At 35.2% G+C, this 21358-nt stretch overlaps 1 protein-coding gene across 1 annotated transcript in view; it reads left to right on the top strand.

Moving 5' to 3' along the window:
- The first annotated feature begins 4364 nt into the window (after window positions 1-4364).
- LOC149800923 (death-associated protein kinase 1-like) overlaps window positions 4365-21358 on the top strand; it is a 275082-nt gene continuing 258088 nt past the window's right edge. The window contains exon 1 of the mRNA XM_089954984.1: window positions 4365-4599. Coding sequence (XP_089811110.1) covers window positions 4541-4599 — 59 coding nt within the window. The 5' untranslated portion in view covers window positions 4365-4540. The remainder of the gene's footprint in view (window positions 4600-21358) is intronic.

Genomic DNA, 21358 nt, shown 5'->3' with positions numbered 1-21358 from the left:
ACCGTGTATTTGTAAGCCGTGGTTCTAAATTTTCTAGAGGAGCGCTTTTCCGTCTCTCGAATGGAATAGTAATTTTCAGGGTTAACTAAGGGTGATGAACTTGGTTTAGAGGGTTCGGATTCTGGTTCACTCATGTCCTCTTCAAAATCACTGGCATGAATTTGTGCCAAGATTTCAGCCCTGGTACGAGGCGATAGATCACGTTTCTGCCTCTTACTTTCTTCTTCTTTCTTCTCGAATGAATGGGATCGTTTCATCTTGAAAGCAAAAAGTCAAATGACTCAAGTTCAAACACCATAAACTACTTTATAGTCATAGCAGACCAGCGTATATAAAAGGGTGTGTGTCTTGTCCTTTCACTATTCATTTCACTCTCAAGCCGAGCACAACGATGGAAGAGACTAACCAGATGGAACGTTTCGTCAGAGCTTTGCGAGGGGTCATTAGAAAATTCTCTTCAGACCAGCCTACGGACTACTCTCCTTCCTTTAGAGATAAAAGTCAAGATACTTGCTATATCTGTCAGAAGAAAGGGCATTGGTCTTCAGAGTGTCCAGACCGTCAAAAAAGAAAAAAAACAGGGGATAAAAAAGACAAAAGTCAAGATACCTGTTATTATTGTAAAGAAAAAGGACATTGGTCTCCAGATTGCCCAAAAAAGAAACAAGAGGAGTCAGAAGAAAAGAGGAATTCTTCAGAAGAAGAGAGGGATTCTTCGGAGGAAGAGAGGGATTCTTCTGAGGAAGAAAGAAGACAGGTGAAGAAAAAGAAACAGGAGAAAAAAAGAAGAAGGGAAGAAAGCGAGGAGGAAGAAGAAGAGGAAAAGAGTGTGACGGTGAAGAAATTCAAAAAACAGAGAGACTAAACAAGGAGAAAAGAAGAAATCAATGAAATTTTGATTAAAGTGTTGTGATGTGAATTGTGAATTGGATTGTAAAAAATGGAGAAAAGAATAAATGAATGATATAAGGTAAGAGTCTTTGAGTTTTGATTTTAAAATAAGAAGCTACACTCACGCACTCATACACAGACACGTACTATAAGGGTAAAATGGGTGAGTTATTTTTTTTTTGAGTTATTGGCAAATTGAAATTGTATTTCTTTTCGAGAAATGTGGGTGGCCCTGAAAAGGGCCTTTTTTCTTTATGGTGCAGGGGTGAGTTTAAGAAATCAATTTTAACTGCCTTAAGCCTTTGCCACGGCCAAGGCCTACTTCTGGACTGCGTAATGATGATAATGATTGGGTTGAAATCACTAAGGGTGGTACGGTAGGCTTAGTCACAGGGTTGACATGTTTGGCTCGGGAAGGTCGTATTCTCTTCGGTCGTGATAAAGAAGTCTGATACATTTGTTTCAGACTTCTTAACTCCGCTAAAATGTCCAACAGTACCGTGACCGTTTGATTTTCACCCTCTTGTTTCTTTGCTGCTACTTCTTCTTGCTGTTGTTTTTTTCTTACCTCTTCTTCTTGTTGCTGTTGCTGTAGGAGAAAAGCCTGTTCCGCTTCCTTTTGTCGTTGTATAAATTTCTCCAATTCTTCTTTCTGTCTCTGTCTAAAATTCTCCACTTGCGGTAATGAAGAAGGTAACGAAGGTTCCGGAACAAATTCTTGCGAGGAGAGAAAATCCACAAAATCTCAATTCACCTGTTCTGAAAGTAAGTCCGGGTTCCCTTGGGCGGTCTCCCCTGCTGGTGCACCCCACTGGATCGTTTTCTGAGTTTCCGTCATGTTGAATCACTGTCGCATAGATTGACTGCACACAAGCGCTAGCGAATCTATATTGACTACGTGACGTCACAGACTGCTCTCTTCGGATTGGATGTGGGCTGACTGAATTCTGTAACGCGTGTTCGGATTGGTGAATGAACTCAATCCGTTTCAATCCTTTCTGTCCCTATAAATAAGCGCAGTTCACTGCATTGATTCACCTATTCTCGGAGCCTCAACATGTGGACCGACGTTGAATCTTCAACCCTTGTGTCAACAATGATGTTCAGGACGGACATGCTCATGTATGTCCGATCCAAGTGGACCGTTGTCCACAGGACCAACAGCAGCCTGTGGATAAGAAGAGTCTATATAGAGAGACAAGGTTGCCTCAAGAGGACTCTGATGTATGGCCCTGCTGTAAGACGAAGTTTGAGGAAAAGAAGATGTCGCAAATGCCCTTTATGCTAAGGGCATATTAACATAAACCAAAGGCCCTTTTCAGGGCCAGCCATATTTCTCGAAAAGAGATAGCCTTTCCATTGCCTACCCCTTTTTTAAAAAAAATTTTTAAAATTTAAAGAAAAAATCCCATGTTAAATTCCCCTTGTCCGTAGAGTGGCCCACGATTTATTGCCATGTTAAATTCCCCTTGTCCGTAGAGTGGCCCACGATTTTTCGCCATGTTAAATTTCCATTGTCCGTAGAGTGGCCCAGGGGTCCCTGTAATGCTAATTCCCATTGTCCGTAGGGTGGCCCCTTTCACTACTGACCTCTTTCGTTAGGCAATCCTTAATATATAACATAGCACTATTTTGTGAATGAATTAGGACGGTCAGAATTTTTCTTTATAACAAAGGTTGGTAAATTATCATTAAACGTAAGAACATCGCACAATTCCATGAAAATGGGTGTGTTCAGACAAAAAATTAATCATTTTAAAGTTGATGAAAATGAAACTTCGTGATATTTTCTGATAAATATATATATATTCAGCCTTCAAATACGAAAAATTACCTACAAATAAAAAACAAAATCTTTTAAAGAAACAAACGTGCTCCTTGTCTTCTTATGGTTGTTTATATATTACGGATTTTTTTCTTTTGTATATATTAGTTATAATGTTTATTTCTCTTCGAGTCCTTTGAGGAAAATTCATATTGCATTGGCGATTTTAGCTTTCTTGCGTGGACAACTATGCTAAAATTCCACCAAACCGATCATTTGTATTTGAAAATTGTATTATGGAACTTATCTTCTTGAATGTCACAGCTTAATTCCAAGTCATTGATTATGTTTTGAGCGAAATCCGATTAGAATAATTGTACAGAGGGCATTATTTCACTTTGAAAGTATTAATATGAAGTCCATACACAGTTCTCATTAGTAATGGTAAAATTGTAAATCGACCAACAGAAAAAATAGCATTGGATGTTAGAGCTATTCAGCGCCAAAAATTACACTGAAACATCAAATACCCCCCCCAAAAAAAAAAAACAAAAAAAAAAACATACAATCCACACGGTTAATTTATAGGTCGTGCATGACAGTCTAAGATGGTATTACATCGCAAAATAGTCTAACAGAAGTTTTATGTAATCAATGTAACGTTGCTTTTTTAAAGGTGAGGTTCTGTAGTTGCCCAATGCGAAAGTCAGATATTGCGTTACGTGCAACTGTTATTCATATACATATAGAAAATATAACTAAGAATACATTTTATTTAAAATGTCAATAAATACTACAACTTTCATTTGAATTTAATGTAAGACAATTTATTCCATCACTAGGGCCGTTTTTCGTGGATTCAGTGACATAAGGTGCGCACATGCGGACACACATACACCATATATATATATATATATATATATATATATATATATATATATATATATATATATATATATATATATATATATATATATATATATATATATGATAAAGCAGACGAAAATAGAACACAAGCTACATTCAGTGGGACGGGTGAGAAGAAAAAAGTGATATACCCAAGCAACATTTATATATATATATATATATATATATATATATATATATATATATATATATATATATATATATATATATATATATATATATATATATATATTTCTCCCTTTATTTTTCCTACATTTTTGGTTGGTACCGCTCCGGTGGCCTAGTGGTTAGAGCGTCCGCCTCGGATGTGGGAGATCGTGGGTTCGATACCCAGCTGAGTCATAACAAAGAGTTACAAAAATGGCACTAACAGCTGCCTCGCTTGGCGCTCAGCATAATGAGGTTAGTGTTAGGACTGGTCGGCCTGGTGTCAGGATAATGTGACTGGGTGTGACAAAATGCTACATGTCTGCGGCATGATGTCCCAGTGCTAGACATCACTATAAAATGTTACACTACAGACATGGTAGCAATATGAATGAAAAATTGTCAAAGCTACGTTAAAAATCCAAATCACACACACACTTTTGGTTTTCTCTTGGAAGTCTTTTCTCGCTAACGCCCAAATACTAGATAAGGGAGTTAACTGGTGAAGGTATTGTAATCTTCTACACCCGGCACGCGTCGACTGTCGTCTCTATGGGGAAAACGCGCTTGGATTTCCGTTCGTTTGGATACATTCTGTACGTACGCTTAACGTGGAAGTAATCCGAATTCAAAATTGACGGATATACAACGCGAAGTGAGTAGTGAAATAACCAATTTCCTTCTAACGAGATTGCAGTTTTATGACCACTTCCGTGATGTGTGTCTAATTGGCCTCTGTTTTTTAATGCATCATTTGTACACGAAAGTCTCGGAGGATTACTATTCATAATGTGACTCTTCCCCAGAGAAATGGAAATAAAACAAGAGCCCATAGAGAACTACTATGAAATAGGCGATGATATAGGAAGGTGAGATTTTATATTAAGTTACCTTCCTCTGTGCTCTCTCTCTCTCTCTCTCTCTCTCTCTCTCTCTCTCTCAACAGTAGAATGCTTCAAGATAATGTAAAGATGCGTTGCTCTTGACCCCATTGACTTTACTGACAATGATTACACATTCATCATTGTCATCGCCTTCCTTGGTTGCGTCCCTCAGAACTAAGTATAATTCATTGGAATACAGCAAAAGTATTCAGTTGTCGTTGATAAGGCCAACTTGAACTCTCTTTTATCCAGATATTTTGTCTTGTATTCATATACGCACTGAAAAATATGATATGTGTATCCCGACGCACCCTTGTGTTGCATTAGATGGATTTGCTTGATATTTGAACAGTGTTTTTCTTTTTTTTTCTCTTCTTCTCAGTTCCTATTATCATATGCATATACTGCACTTGCCGTCTGCTTTGCATGGTTGAATGACTACTCAGCCATATATTAGTATGTGGTCCCTTGATATTTTGTCAAGCGTCCAGATAAGTGTTTTATGGGCCAATATTTTGCATGATTTCTGTGTCTGTTAATAATCAGCATTTTAAATTATTTTATTAGAGTCGAGTCTTTATGTGGTATCATCCACTGAAAACAACTATTCACTCTATAGTTCAAATCAAAATGAGATATTCATGATGTGAAATATGGTTAGGCTTAATGTAAATATGTTAGTTTTATTTCCTCAGGTTTTATAGAATTAAATTTGATAGCTTTACTCTTGTGTCCGTTATTATGTTGTGGTCATTACTAACTGCTGAGGGGGGCCCCGAGTGGCCGAGTGGTCTAAAGCGCTCTCTGTTGCGGATCACTGCCATCTCACCTCTGTCTGCGTGGGTTTGAGTCTAGCATTCAGCTAATGTGGGTATGTGAGAAAGCTTGCCAGTAGCTTCTCATGGGTTGGTGGTTCTTCCTGGGGTTTTCCTGGGTTCTTCCTCCACCATTAATACTGGCTGCCATGTATAGCCTATCGTGTGCTTAAAAATGGTGTTAAACCCCACAACAACAACAACAACTAACTGCTGAGGTGTGCATCAACTTTACCTAGCATATTTTGACACAGGCGCCCCCTCCCACATCTGTTTCCTGGTTTACACTGCTTTGAAAATTACGGTAGGTAGGTAGTTTTATCAATATTATAATAATTAGTATATATAGTGTACTTAACGCTTCAAGAACTGTGCTAAACTGGTTCAGTTAGATGACAAATTAATTTTTGAGAATTAAAAAATGTTATTTCTAGTGAAAAACAGGGACAGTCGGCTGCCTGGAAACTCACGTGTTTTTGTTTGCCTTAGTCAAATGTTTTCGACTGGGTCATTCCACTGGCCATAGTGCCTATACTGCTATACTTTATTACCATGTAAATATTTTTCCAAAAGTTATTTAGATTGGCCCATAACACAAGCATTGAATGAAATAGAAACAACAATTATTTCGAAATGGGGAATAAAATGCCAGTTGTGTGTATTCCTCTTTAGAGCTGTGATTGCAGCTGGTAGTCTTAAATCCTTTATTGCTGTTACATGTGAAGATGCTGGCATATGGCAGTTTAACCAATCCAGCTACACGTAAACTATCAGTCTCAGAGTTAAATGCAGATCTAAATAAGTGGACACCACAAGTTAGCTGAAGGCAAATTTCAAAGCAAGGAAAAATGATGGGCGTACAAGTGTGCACAGTATTTGCCATGTAGATGCATCTGTCATTTGAATAGATCATCCATGATTATTTTGGCACCTTTGGGCAAGAAATGCATCTTAATCAAACTATGCCTTGTCTCTTTTCCATACAAGAGTAAACCAGAGTTCCCTAAGTTAATAACATTTATAATTATGCAAACTTTGATATAGATCTACAGATTTAGAGGCATATAACAACTGAGTATTACTGAGCCTTGAAACTGAACTGTTGTTACCCCCCATGCATTAGTGAGGGGATGATGGGATTCTCTGCTTGTCTGTTACCATGTGCTCTAAAAGCACTGGGTGGAAATTCAGCAGATTTGTTACTTAGTTTATATAAGTTAACCATTAGCAGGAGGGTATAATTTGTGGGTCTCTCATGTGTGTTTCCTGGGAAGGGGTCAAAAGTCAAGTCTAAAATTATTGTGATTACTATGACATTTTAAAACCTTGTATATGCTTGTATAACAAATTTTGGGTTGTGACCACTGACCTTTGGTTTGAGTGAGGGTTTGGTTGGGGTGGGAAGGATGAAATGTAATTAAAAAGGATGTGGTTTTGCCATGGCTTGCTATGGAAGTAGGCTTAGTTTTTCCTATTATGATTCTTTTGGTTTATCAGGATGTAAAATGTGAGACTGTATATTAGAGGCTGGGGAATTTACCCTAAGCAAGGTAAAATATTTACAGATGCTGTACAAACTACCAAAGTCATTATGAATTTTGAGGGAGAAAAAGTTGGCACTCATAGACATTCATGAATGTTATTTGGAACTCAAAACCAAATATAGTGAATCCTATAGACTATAAGGAGTTAGAACACTTACAGACCAACTGTATTGTCCTTTATGGTCATACATACTTTACATACAAGTACATGTAAAGCTTTTACTGTATATACATTTAAGAACAGGGTTAATTACATGTCGTTTATACTGGACTGGGTGTTCTTTATATGGATATGCCCTTTTAGGCAGATTTAAAATAAAATATTAATTCATATATTTATTTTTGTAAAAAGACCCATTTTGAAAAAAGTCTTAAGAATAAAGTGCTGGAGATGCAGAGATGTCCTCACACTGTATTGGTGATGCATTAAATTATACCAGTAGTGGCTAATTACATTGTGGGCGAGCGTCTTCATCGTTACAATTACATGTTTATAGGGTCAATTAAAAAAAAAGTGAATGTTTTTGGACTTAATTGATTTCTGATGAGGTTTTAGAGAATGAAAACAAATTGTGTATTGACATATTGATTTAACATTTTTATTGTTACTGGTAATAATATTATTTGGATACCAATAAGCAGTGCAAATTTGAAGTCATACTGTAGCCAGATGATTGAGGTGGAAATTAAAACTTTGGTAACTCTATATTTTTTACAGTTCAGCAAGCAAGCGTAGTACATAAATATATGAATGTATTACTTTGACCTGCATCAGTATTTTATTTTCACATACTTTAATAAGTATAAAGTGTTTGTGTGTGGGGTATTGCAATACCATCCATACATCTGTCTTTCAGACTATTACACGTCTTTTAAGCCCAGATTTGTATACATATTATATCTCTGTGCCAAGTAGGTACCAAAGAGGTTCAGGTATAAAATGGACCTCTATGAAAAAAGCCCATGATCAAAATGGAATAGTTCTTGAAAGGTCCACATCTGTATGTATTACTGCATACTGTTATCTTGTATGCTCATAAAAATAAACAGTCCCTAAATATCAAGTCCTTACTTTTTATTGTGAAATATCTATGAATTCTGTGCAGTAATATATCATTGTTGAACATGTCACATCTGAGTGATCATTTAATTAATTGCTGCACACTACTATGTTTTTGATGTAAAATGAACAAAGAAGAAATAAAACAAGTTTCAGAATGTGAGAAAGTTCAAAAAAGGCAGATTACTACTCATAAAAGAAAACATTCAAAGTAAACTGAATCAGTGATTCCTTTATTATAACTTATAAAGACTGAATATGAGTTAGAGTAACCCACATCTGGCTTGTGGATGCCAACTTTGTCATGGTAATAAAGTAGTTAAAAATTGATGATGGATAAATATTTTCATTAGCTAAGACTATTTATTCATTTCATGTGAACGTCTTATAAAAGCGATCCTTTTTAACCCATGCCTTTTCCGTTATGGTCCTTTCTGACCCAACACCTATCAAAGATATGGCGGATGGGTGTTATTTTTGGCTAATAATGGATGCTTGGAAAAGCGAGTCAAGGACAAACGCAACTGTTTCAAATATTATCAAAACTAAAATATTATATATAACAGATTTTGATTATATCACCTTGGACTTGTTGAATGGGGATGAGAAGAATACGAATGGGTTTGGAACAGGGAATAGGCATTAAAGTATGGGGATTCATGATTGAAGCCACTAAAGTTACATTTGTTTCTAATATTAGAATAACCTGTGGTATTCTGGCTATTTTAGTTCCCCTTTTCGAATGCTCTCTTACATAAACATATAGTACATTATACAGTTGCCTGTGAGTCCAACTGTGAACTGCACTGACCTAGATCTGCCGTTGCATAATGTGGCGATAGATCTGGGTCTGTGCAATTTGTTTGGAGTAGTCAGTAGAACAAACAACATAGACCCTGATCTGCAGTATCATTATGCTTTTGTTTGTAGTTGGACTCGATTTATAAATGAGTACATATGGTAGGTAATATTTTGCATAATACATCTAATGGTCCGGGAACTAATTGCATTGATAATGCTGTTTCAATAGAGTGTAGAATTCTATCAATAGATACTATTTAACAGCTAGGCACATGTTTTATTGTGAAAAACAGGAATAAAAAAACCATTGTCAGTTTGAATGGAGCAAAAAATTCTGATGGATTGTGAATGCATGGTGATGTATATTATGAGTCACCTTTACTTTTAGAAACACCTTGCACAATTAGACATACCACTGCATTATTGCTAGAACCTTGATTATGGTGTAAAGTATTGTCTCCATCAGAAAGGTAACACATACATACCACAGTAGACAAAAGATGTATTTAAACTAAATTAATCCGTATTCTGCCACATCTTTGACTGGGTACTTGGTGTAACAAGCACTTGCACAGGGTCTGTTTTAGAACATGTCACTGAGAAACTCGTGCTGTTCTCTAAAACATGCCAAAAAATGAAAAGAAAGCACTTGAATCAATCATGTTTGAATGTAATACCTTTTTTAAGTCATAAAATCGGTTTTATATTTAGAAACATGATCCCGTTCTTTTACAACATGGAGTAAGGAATTTCTTTTCAGAATGTTCAGTTCAGAATAGATGCTCATACTCTCATTGGCTCATACAGCTTAGTATAAATTCAAAAATCTTGCACATCTTAAAAATTGTTGGGGCTAAAAAAGATAGCTTTATGAGGTAAAAGCTTGTAAATAGTCTTCAGTCTTTGCTTTATACCACTGGAAATATTGCATTAAAATGAAAACATATCAACAGCATGATACAAATGTTTAATTGTGACCTTTAAGAATTTATGATATAGTAACCTAATCATTAGCATGGTAAGTTATACTAGTAACCTAATCATAAGCATGGTGAGATATAATAGTAGCCTAATCATAAGCATAGTGAGATATAATAGTAGCCTAATCATAAGCATAGTGAGATATAATAGTAGCCTAATCATAAGCATAGTGAGATATAATAGTAGCCTAATCATAAGCATGGTGAGATGTAATAACCTAATCATAAGCATGGTGAGATGTAATAACCTAATCAATTGCTTAGTGAGATATAATAGTAACATAATCATAAGCACAGTGAGATATATTAATAAGAAAATCATAAGCATAGTGAGATATAATAGTAATCTTGGCAGTGTGGTGTCATGCTGTGATGACATACTGGTTTGCATACCTTAAAGTTATGACAAATATTGTACTGACAAATACAGAACAAGTGTATCCCAATAAATGTGTGCATTGGAGCTTTGCTGTCTTCATTTTCTTTGTTTGTTTTTTTTATGTAAGAAATTGTTTTGTTGTTAGCATCCTTTAGTCCATGATAATTCAAACTTCCTGGTTAAACAAAAAATTTTAGGATCTTTAATAATGGCTTTTCTTACCTGGATATCAAGACCCATTTTTATCTGAGCTAACAAAGAAAAGATATAACATACTGAAAATGGGATTCCTAAGCAAATTTTGTATACATTTCTGAGATTCTAGGACTTTCCCTAAAGTTGAGTCAAGGGAACATGTGTTGACATCATCAGAACTTGCATAGATCTAGCTACTGCTTCCAGGACCTTCATTTTCTGGTGGTCTCTTTATGTCAAAACTTCAGTCTTTACTCACTTATAAGACAAGTCCAATTGCAGACTGCACAGACTCGGATCTGCCTTTTGTAAGGAGTTATCAGTAGAACAAACAACATAGACCCTGATCTGTAGGTGCAGTATGATATGGCAGATCATGATCTATGTTGTTTGCAGTTGGACTTGATTTATAAGTGAGTATATATGGTAGGCTACAGTAACATTTTAACATTTTGTTTATACATGGATCTTCAATTTTGAGGAAATATGACACTTGACTTTCATTTGTAAAATCTTACTTGGAGCTTGGATCATTTCACAAGAATCAAGAATGACATAAATTTATGTGCATGTATTGCATAATACAATGTATTATGTAATTATACCATGCTATGGGTGCTTACAATCCCATATATACGCCCTTACAGGCAGATGAAGCTGCTGTTAGCAGTGTATGGAAAGCTACAGAGGAAGGAAGGAAAATCAATTTAAAAAAATTGACTTGCATTTTCTGCAACAGGGATGAGTAATTTGTGTCTCCATGTGCAACAGTTACTAATTCCATCTGCCATAAGGAGAGAGTTTGCATGTGTAATGGTGTAAACATTCTACAGTTTTACATAAGGACACAAAAAATCCTTTTTCTTCTGATCATATGTGACATGCTATAATTGTTTGCTGTTGTGTAAAATGTTACTATATTTATGTTTTTGTCCTCAGTTTTACATAAAATATGAAGAAAAAAGTTGGGTTTTTGTACAATTGTATGAAAATTTCAAACTCATATTTGCCATAATTCCACATGTATTATTTTATTGTGAAAAATATTGAGCAAGAAAAACTGAGGAACTCTAGGTCAAATATTCCATTACTATAAAACCCCGCAGTATACCACTTGCCCTCATATAACATGGGATGAGTAACTTTACTTTAAAGCCATCAGTATACCATTACCCCTTATAGAAGATGGAATAGTAACCCCACTGTAATGCCCATAGTATTCCACTACCCATCATATGAGATAGGAACAGTAGCCTCACTGTAAAGCCCATAGTATTCCACTAGTGTCCCCCTCATATAACATAGGAATAGTAACCTCACTGTAAAGCCCATAGTATTCCACTAGTGTCCCCCTCATATAACATTGGAATAGTAACCTCACTGTAAAGCCCTAATTTATATCACTATCCCATATATTACATTGGAATATTAACCTCACTGTAAACCCCTAATATTCCACTATCCCATATTTAACATGGGAATAGTAATCTCACTGTAGAGCCCTTAGTATTCCACTACCCCTCATATAACATGGGAATAGTAACCTCACTGTAAAACCCTTAGTATACCATTCCCCATGTATAATATGGGAATAGTAACCTCACTGTAAAGCCCTTAGTATACCACTACCCCTCATAACATGGGAATAGTAACCTCACTGTAAAGCCCTTATTATTCCACTACTCCTCATATAACATGGGAATAGTAATGGTTCCTATTAAATTTGATTTGTATTGTTTCTTCTTAATTTTTGTTCTTGGCTATTGAGAAACAGTTATGTATATATATAACATGATTTTATATAATTTGATATGCAGTTTTGTATATTTCATGTGTAATGACAAAGCTTGAATATAGTATGAATAAACATGAGTCACCTTATGATTTCCGTGAACAGCATTACACCATAGTGGTGGTATTTTTTTTATTCTTTTAGTGTATAGGCATCATTGGTGTACATGAGGGTACCATTGCACTGATATCTAAATGACATGTCATTGCTATGGAATTCAAGTTGCTGATGCAAATGTAATTTTTACTGTTGCAACTTGAGAATTTGCTGTTGCAACTGTATTATTAAAACCCAATTTTCCTTTCAAAGGTATTTATGTTTGTTGCAGAGGTGGCCATATACTGTTGCAAACGTATTCATTTACCATATGTACACACTTATAAGTCAAGTCATGTTGTAAACAATAAAGATGCTGATTTGCCTTAACATAACACGCTTGCAGACCATGGTATCTGTTTTGTTCTAGTGATTACTTATAACAAACTGCACAGACCTTGAGACAGTTTGCAGTTGTTCTCATCTTATAATCAAGTATATACGGTACTATTGCATTGACATCCAAATATTGGTGTGCAGTGGTAATTTACTATTGTAGTGGTGTATTCTTCAAATTCTCTAGATTCATTGATAAGCTATGGTTAACCTAGTGCAGTCAGTTGGTGTTTAGAAGAATAATATAGAATAAATTTATCAAAGGAAAACCCTCTCATTTGTCAAATTCCTAACCAAAGTACATTTCCATCAAATGCAGTAAAACACAAGGCACATTTTGCTGATGCAACTTGGAACTTTGCTGTTTCAATAGCATTTTTAACACTGGTGTTATTGCAGAGGTATTTATATTTGTTGCAATGGTGTCCATAAACTGTGGCAACAAATTCACCTACATGTACCATTGCAACGATATTCATATAGTGTAATGTTGTACTGGTATTATTTGTGGTGCATTGGTTTATTTTATTGTTAAAACTGTAAATATTATGTTTGTAACGTTAAAATTTGTTGTTGCAGTGCTAAAGTATGTGTTACTTTTGCAATGGTGATATTTCCATTTTATATCAACAATAAAATTACCCTTACAACAATAATAAATGCTGCTACAACAAACAATATCATCAAACTGGCAATTTGATCAATTTCTTTACAACTAGTGTTTACAATCAGATTTTATGTGAACATTCAGATCTAGCAAAATGTGGTCACTTGGCCATTTTTGTTCACTTCAGTAAATTGTATTACATGTATGATGTGACTTTCTTTTAACTCCATTTCTGATAAACTTTTGTGAAACTGTTCATGCTTGAAAACAAGTAGGTAACAGTGTCCTTATCTTCTTGCTTGAATTGATCTGCAGCATATCTATCATCACAAACCAAGAGAGACAATCTGCTATGGTCATTTATCACCTTTGACTGCCTTTGTAGAGATTTCCTAATTTTTCATGAGTTCACTTAAACAAAAATGTCATCAACAAAACAATATAACAATCTCCATTGTGAAGTTCGGACAGTGGCCACATAGGAGTCATGTTCTGGTGACCTTTGAATTGGCCAATGGCAGAGCAGCTTTCAGAAATCTGAAAGTGGATAAACTCATTCAGCACACATTTATGCTCTTTAGTGATACTACCCAGTCTCCCACACACAAAGATGTAAGACTTATTCTGATTGGCTAATAAAATTAGCAATTATGTCAATAACATAGATCACCAGAAACTTCAACATGAAGCCTAAGCTGTTGCTGTCAGATCTTCACATAATAAATTGGAAATCTGATTTTAATCAGATTGGCCATTATTTGTTTTGAATATGGCCTTTGCCATTTGTCCTTATTGAGCAATTACTTTATTTTACTTCTAAATGCAGCAATTGCTCGAAGACTGTTTAAGTTGTCTTTCCCTGACATGAAGGGACTTTCTACGGATCATGAGGAAGATTCCATCTTAATGGTGCCTAGATGTCATTTTGACCAAAACATTTCAAACAAGTCATGATTCTGGTACAGTATGTACAGTCAAAGACATATATAACACAATTCTCTGGTACAATACTTCACCTTTTTCATTACATCTCGTTTCAAAGATCCTTATTTATACCTTCTCACAGCCTAATATTTGACTGACTGTTCTTTTGGAATAGTTACCTTTTGTTGAGGTTTATTTTTGTATTGATACCAAATGGAGTGCTTAAAAATAATGAAAAGAAAGTGCACCTGCAAAAGACACAGACTATGTAAACTTGCCTTATGAAGGATGTGATCCTATAGGGAATGTATATAGTTTGTTAATTGCTTCCTCTTCTGTCCACTGATAACTGGCTAATGAGACCCTGAGTAGCAGACATGTTAGAGTGGAAGCCTGCTGTAATGCCTTAGAGAATCCCTCAGTGGTCTACATAGGATTGGTCTAAACATAGATCCTTATGGGAGTTTAATGACTTTTAAGAAAACCTAACAGACCAATACTAATATCTCCCCAGTCCCATCCTCATTTGTCTCTGAAAACCTAAAAGTAATGTATTATTTTGCTCTTTTAGAATTACATTTCAGCATCACAATAAGGCTTTAAGATCTGGTATTCCCACTGCAGTAAGGTATGTCAAAATACCTATTTTAGTTTGGTAATTTAGAAACTTTTTCCCCATCAAAGTAATTTTTTAAATATTTTGTTTCCCTATATCTTAATTATATCTCATTTATAATTTCTAGTTGCTGTTGTTCTTTTGTTTGGGATAGTTTTGTGTCCTGTCCTTCACTGTACAGGCTCTCTGAATTACTTAACTGTTTTCCCAGTTGTGCAGCTAATTGCACATCAGGGAAGTCCTGTTTAGTTACTGAACTGCTTCCTGCCCTGGAATCTTCAGATCTACAGTGTAGCAGTTCTTTCTGGAAATATTTTCAAGTGCAGTAAGCCAGTCCAGTGAAGACAAATGAGCTTTGTCTTGGATTAATATTTCTCAAGACAGTGATTTGTGTGAATATACGTGTATTAATCTATGTGTATCTCCATTAATTTGTGTTCCTATATTTACCATACAATACAGACAGATTTATTTTCTGAATACATCATTATTATCGATGAGTATGCATATCTGCTTTAATTTTGTACACATTGTGGTTTTTAAAACCATGTGATATGCCAAAGTTTATAAATAATTTTAAAATAAACTTAATAAAATTATAAAATCTTAACAGTATTCTTTGTTGTTAACATGCACTTGTAGTTTAAGAATTGGTTCAGAAAGGCACCAAATGTACGCTCATATTTCTTGTATGTTTTTTGAGTGTCTTATTTTTGGACATTTTGCACTAGTATGGATTACATTTAGCATTTTTAGTCTTCTAAGTGAGCATATACTGTACCAGAATAGATATAGCTTAGCAGCTGCAGCTGTTGAGAGACTGGTGTTCAGCTATCTGAGAGAGTAAGTGAGAGATCTTGTCTGCAGAGTGGATTCTTCTTCAGTAGTACTTGAGATCTTTTCACTTTTTGTTGCCTGAAACTGGCTAGATGTCCTTTTTCTAATCTCATCACTTAAAAAATGTCAGAGGTCAAGTTGATAGTGAAAGTCAGCAGCATATTGCTTTCAGGAAACTCCATTTCTGGTCCTCTAGTCTTGGGCTCTTACAGGTTTTCAGTATTGGGTGCATGAATTTTTTTCATGCTGAACTTGTACACTTTCGGACTGTCAGCAAAGCAATGATTATATATTTTGCATCTTTAAAATTATTTTTTTCTCCTAGAATGAATGAATTATAACCCATTCAATGAATTGCTTCATTTAGAAAGCATTTAACTGTATCCATGATTTAAAAGAAGTACCATATGTATTCGCTCATAAGTTGAATCCAACAGCAAACTGCACAGACCCACATCTGCCATCACATAATGTACTGGCAGATCTGGGTCTTTACAATTTGTTAGAATCAGTACAACAAACAACATAGACCCTGATCTGCAGATTGATGTTCAGGATTTTTGTTATTTGTAGTTGGACTTTTGTGTGTGATTTACATTTTTAAAGTAGCTTTAACAATTTTTCAGTCATATCGCTATCATGTGTGCAGTATTTCAGTTTATAGTGATGTCTAGCAGTAGTAGCACTGGGGTGTCATCCCGCAGACATGTAGCATGATGTCCCACCCTGAGTCACATTATCCTGACACCTGGTTGAGCAGTCCAAAACACTAACCTCTTAATGTTAAGCGCTGAGCGAGGCAGCTGCTAGTACCATTTTTATAAGTATAACTTGGTATAGGTTCGAATCCATGACCTCCCACATCTGAGGTGGATGCTCTAACCTTTGAGGCCACCGGAGCAGTCGATTTGGCTTATAAGTTAGTATATATGGTACACGATATTCTGATATACAGTAGTGTGTGTGTGTGATGTTGAACTCATGTTATAACAATAAAGCAAGACACATGAAACTTAGTAGTCAAATTTAGCTGTACTGCATCAACATTATAAACAGTTTTAGCAGGTATTTGATGCGGGAAATCAGTGATACTATTAATAATTTACTACAAGATCAGAATGGCTGGCCATTAAAACCCACTAGTTCATGGTTATTTGGAATATCAAAAGAGTTTCGTAGCATCAGATTTAGAGAAAGTTGAAGGGTTATTTTACCATTGAGAATAGTATACTGAGCTATGTAGCTATATTTTAAGTCGGGTTTCGGCAAAGTTGCATATACCTTGGATGTCCCATTGAAGCATGTAGGAAATCAACCAATTGAATGACGCAGTCATGATGTAATTTGCCATCTTTTAGAACTATATTCATTCCCATGACACAGTGCAGAAGCGGAAGCTGAGAGTCACAATCAGAACATTGTCAGCCTTTTCTGTTACAGTGTGTGGTGCACTCAGCTAGAGGCAAATCATAAAACCCATTAAATTTATATGGTTATTTATTGACTTGATGGAAATGGGCAAGCAATGTTTTGATTGTTCTTTAAGGATAATTAGGGAGCTCTCTGTCCTGGTCTTCATCTGAATATAGTAGCATTTCTCCATATTTTTTGCATTTTTTCCTAATATAACAGAATTTCAGTAAAGAATTGTATGAAAATTTCAGCTGATAAATATAGTAGGGTTTAGCCAAGTCTGAAAATAGCACATGTCAGTCAGTCTCACACAGTTATCTATTATTGCCTTCTCATAAAAGAATCGTTTTCCTGTAGTTTTGTGAGGCATTGTCCCCAGGTCGGAATTTTTTATTACAATTGCACTATATTTGGCTCTCCTTGAATAATCTGAATCAATTTAGCTCTCCTTGTTTAATCTGAAACAATCTTTTTTGCTAACTAAAAATGTCACTGAAATTTTTATTTATCTGGAACTTCATCAGCAAAACAAATGGGACAATCAGTCATTCAAGGAAGTTTGGTTTTATAGCACACCATCACAAATAGGTTATTTGGTGATATATTGCAGTTGAAGTAAAGTGTCCTACCTAAGGCTGATTGTGGGATTTGAACATAAGCCTATTCAGTTGTGAGTCTGGCACTCTAGCAGCTGAGCTACTACAATGCCCGGCCTTCATTAGTTGCCTCTTTTGATATGCAGCATGGCATATTCAAGAGACTATTCTGAATAACTGGGGAGGGAGGCAAGAAAGTTGTAGACGTTTAGTTATCTGAATACTTGATTCCTTAGGGACAGATAGGTAACACACACAAATAACGTAATCCCTGATGTACAGTAATGCCATATTAGTTAGGGATATGTGATATCATGATAGATTTTCTGTCCTAATTTAGTTTCAGGAAATAACTCTCCATGGCATTTATGACAGCAAGAGCTATCCACTTTTTAAGAAGGCCAATTATATTTATAACATGATCCATTTAGGATTAGTGTACAAGACACTGCCAGTTAATTAATGTTCACCTAATGTTTTTTCAGACAGGCCTGCTACTAGGAATTGACTTTGGGTCCTTGCCAAATAGTAAAAACGAAATTGATTGCTTTCTTTCACGCCTTTTTTTTTTAGATTCAGGATGTTATAAAGTTGTGTAATCCATGCAGAAAATTACAGATTTGCTTTGTTATGAGATTACAGAGAGAATAGCGATATGTTGCGTTTGTCAGACCAAGACATTTGTAAGCCAAATCAGATGAGTTCTTTCCCAACTTAGAACAAAACATAAATGTAGTTTTGTATTTATTTCATAACCCCTCATTTATGCTTTAGACATTTTTTTAGTTTTACTGTAAGAGTGAAATTCAGAATGAATTGGAATTATTTAAGGTCTGCTGGTCATATCCTGTTATCTTGCCCATCTGTCTGTTTAGTCCAAGATGAAAATCGTACAGATCTGGATCCAATATGGCTATCAGTTACCATATTCAAATTTTTTATTGCTACTCCTCCTATACGGATGGTCATCAACATTGGGTTTTCACTTAAAAGACTTTGTATGATGTCCTAACTAAAAATATCACCAACCTGAAGTCCAATATGGCCTGCACAGCAGCCATCTTAAAAAATCTTTTTATTTCAACAGAAAGTTATGTTGACAAAGGTTTTCATCAAAAGACTTCAAATGTCCATTTTGGTCTTAGATGAACATGGTGTTGATCTGACATCAAATATGGCCAGCACACAGTGGCCATCTTGAAAATCTTGTTATTGCTACCTCTACTGAATGGTTGTGGTACCAGCCTGAGGTTTTCACTTAAAGACTTATGATGTCATTTTGGACCTAGATGAAAATGCTGCTGATGTGGGGTCTGATATGGCTGCCACAGTGGCCAGCATGTTATTACTGTTACTCCTGAAAGGAGAGTCATATTGACATGAGGTTCTCACCAAAAGACATATTATGCCGTCTACTTGGTCCTAAATGAAAATGATGCTGATCTGTGTTCTAATATACCTGCCACAATGACCAGCTTGTAAATCTTGTTATCACTACTTCTTCTAAATGAATGGTCATGTTATTATTTCATGGGGTTTTCACTGAAAGACTTCTTACAATGTTTTGCTGATCTTTAAATAAAATGGTGCTGATCTGACATCTAGTATGTGACCAACTTGAAAATATTGTTTTAGGTACTTTTCCTGAAGGGAAGTCATTTTGACATGGGGTTTTCATCAGAAGAGTTTTTATGGTGTCTACTTGGTACTAAATGAAAATGTCTAACCCTTGATCTGGCCACCATGGTGGCTATTTTGAAAATATTGTTATCTCTGCTTCCAAGTGGATGTGTATCAGCATGGGGTTTTCACCAATAGATTTTTTTATGATACCTAGTTGGTCGTAAATGAAAATTGTGCTATTCATACATGCAGTATGGCTGCTGTGACGGCTGTCAGGAAAATCTTGTTGCCATTACTGCCTGTGAATTGATGATCATTATGACATGGGTTTTCAACCAATGACTTTTGTTGTTTACTTTGTCCAAAACTAAAATGTTGCCAATCTGACATCTATTATGTACATCACAGGAACTAATTTGAGTCTTGTTATTTTGCTGAAGAATATAAGAGATGATTACAACACTCAGTAGCTACAAGGAAGAAATGGTCTTCTCTTCATTTCCAAGAATTTTTTTCACCAGTAGAACATCAGTCCCATAGAGGGACTTTTGCATTAGTTTGATTCACTTTATTTTTAAAAAAATATCAACACGCAGACGTAAAAATATACTAACAATGTTGTACCATTTGTTGGAGTGTGATACAGATAATAGTTGTTGTACATGTTTATTGAATGCCAGATCAAGCATGTCCAATTAAATGGGCATGTAATAAATGTTTTGAGATGGTGGAAATAACTCCATTGATATGGAAAATGAATGTGTATTGGCCTGACAACCTTGACTTATTCATATGCTATATCAGATAAGTCCTCTTTTCCAACTTGGAATGAAACACGAATTAACTTTTGTATTTATTATATATCCTCATTTTACATTGTCAAAATATTAATTGATTTACATTGCTAATGAAATTAAACAATAAAGGGATTTATAGAGGTTCAGAATCATGCCTCAAAGAATGTAGACACATCGGACATCAGTGAAAACACACCAATAGTTCAAGTTTGGGTGTGTAATACAGAAATATGGATTTCAGTATATGTATTGAATGCCCTAATAACCATGTAAGATTAAATGGGTATGTAATAAATAAATAATCTGTTGTTTTTTTACCCTGTAAATTTAAATACTCAGCATCAATATAATGAAAAGCATTTATAATAATAAATTCTTTTTTTTTTATGGCTACTTGGGAGACTGTCTGCCATTTTGATGCCAGTGCCTTGTCTAGTTGTCCAGACTGAGTGTATAAATGTGATGAAATCAGTTATTATAGTTAATAATATGCATCAATTTTCATCAACCAATGTTTTTTCACCCATAAAATGATGCATTCAGTGAAGGCAAGTGAATTTACCATGCTTATAAAATTAAATACACCCGAGCACTAAAGTTAATACTTCAGTTCATGCCCTTCCAGTGATAGCCCCTGTTACTGTTGCCCTGAGGCATAAATAAAAGTTACTGTACAGTATTAAAAGTCCAGAACTTTTCTCTTATGTAAAACAAATTGCAGAGATGAGATTGTAGTGTGTAGTACTTGTATATTTGTCACATATTACCTTCTGAAGTGTGAACCTTGACCTGAGTGCAATGTTTCGTTAGTGTCCACAGACAATGGAATCCATTCTTGTCATTATCTTTCCTTGATGCTATGAGTCACATTTTTTTTTGCACACTCAGTTGAAGTATTTTTAATATGGGCTCTACCTGAGAAAATTTTGGAATATTTAAAAGCTTGTAGTTTATATATTACATGACTTTGGCTTTGTAACTTGAATGAATGTATATTTTTTACAATAAGCTTTTATTTTGTGTACTTTAAAAAAAAGTTTAGCTGCTTTACTTTGTTTTTTTGTAGGACTATACATGCCGATGTTTTTCATTTTGAAAGTGTTTATCTTAACAAAGTTTTTGCAAATTGGTTCAGGAAAATCTAAATTTAATTTAATGCCAGGATTGTGCTGATGTCACATACACAGACACAAACACACGCACGCACACACACATTTCGTGTTAAGGTCACTTTTCAGTTATTTTATCCATTTAATTTTACAAAATAATGATTCTGACCCAAACCAGCATATTTCCTTGCAATTATTTGGCAACGACATAAAACATTGGAGTG

Source organism: Sinohyriopsis cumingii, chromosome 4 (assembly GCF_028554795.1).
Source record: "Sinohyriopsis cumingii isolate HCF-2022 chromosome 4, ASM2855479v2, whole genome shotgun sequence".
Taxonomy (NCBI): domain Eukaryota; kingdom Metazoa; phylum Mollusca; class Bivalvia; order Unionida; family Unionidae; genus Sinohyriopsis; species Sinohyriopsis cumingii.
This window is presented reverse-complemented; position numbering and strand designations above follow the sequence as displayed.